Below are 280 nucleotides of genomic sequence, written 5' to 3'. Positions count from 1 at the left end.
TCCCCTGGTACCTTTGACGTGGTTGGAGAACTTTGTATTGGAAAGAGAGCTTTGACCCGATGTATAAGACTTTCAAGCTCTCTCATTTTGTCTTCCGCACTTACAGCTTGCGAGTTTGTCACCCCCTCAGACTCAAAACACTGTTTACTGGCGCGAATAACATCATTTTTGGCATCATATGCTGCTTCCTGTTTCTTCCTGCTCTCCTCAGCGAACTTGCTTTCTTTCATCATGTCGAATTTCTGCTTTTCTGCCTCGGCAATTGCACTTAAATATGCGG

General features: G+C 44.6%; 1 protein-coding gene across 1 annotated transcript; it reads right to left on the bottom strand.

Annotated features, from left to right (window-relative positions):
- Window positions 1-2: 2 nt before the first annotated feature.
- On the bottom strand, window positions 3-233 carry TM35_000122780 (uncharacterized protein; the record flags this gene model as incomplete). Its single annotated transcript, XM_029025253.1, has 1 exon — window positions 3-233. A coding segment is annotated over one exon (231 nt), but the record flags the coding sequence as incomplete, so codon positions are not given.
- Between the last annotated feature and the right edge of the window lie 47 nt (window positions 234-280).

Source organism: Trypanosoma theileri (genome assembly GCF_002087225.1).
Source record: "Trypanosoma theileri isolate Edinburgh chromosome Unknown TM35_Tth_12_V1, whole genome shotgun sequence".
NCBI lineage: Eukaryota > Euglenozoa > Kinetoplastea > Trypanosomatida > Trypanosomatidae > Trypanosoma > Trypanosoma theileri.
This window is presented reverse-complemented; position numbering and strand designations above follow the sequence as displayed.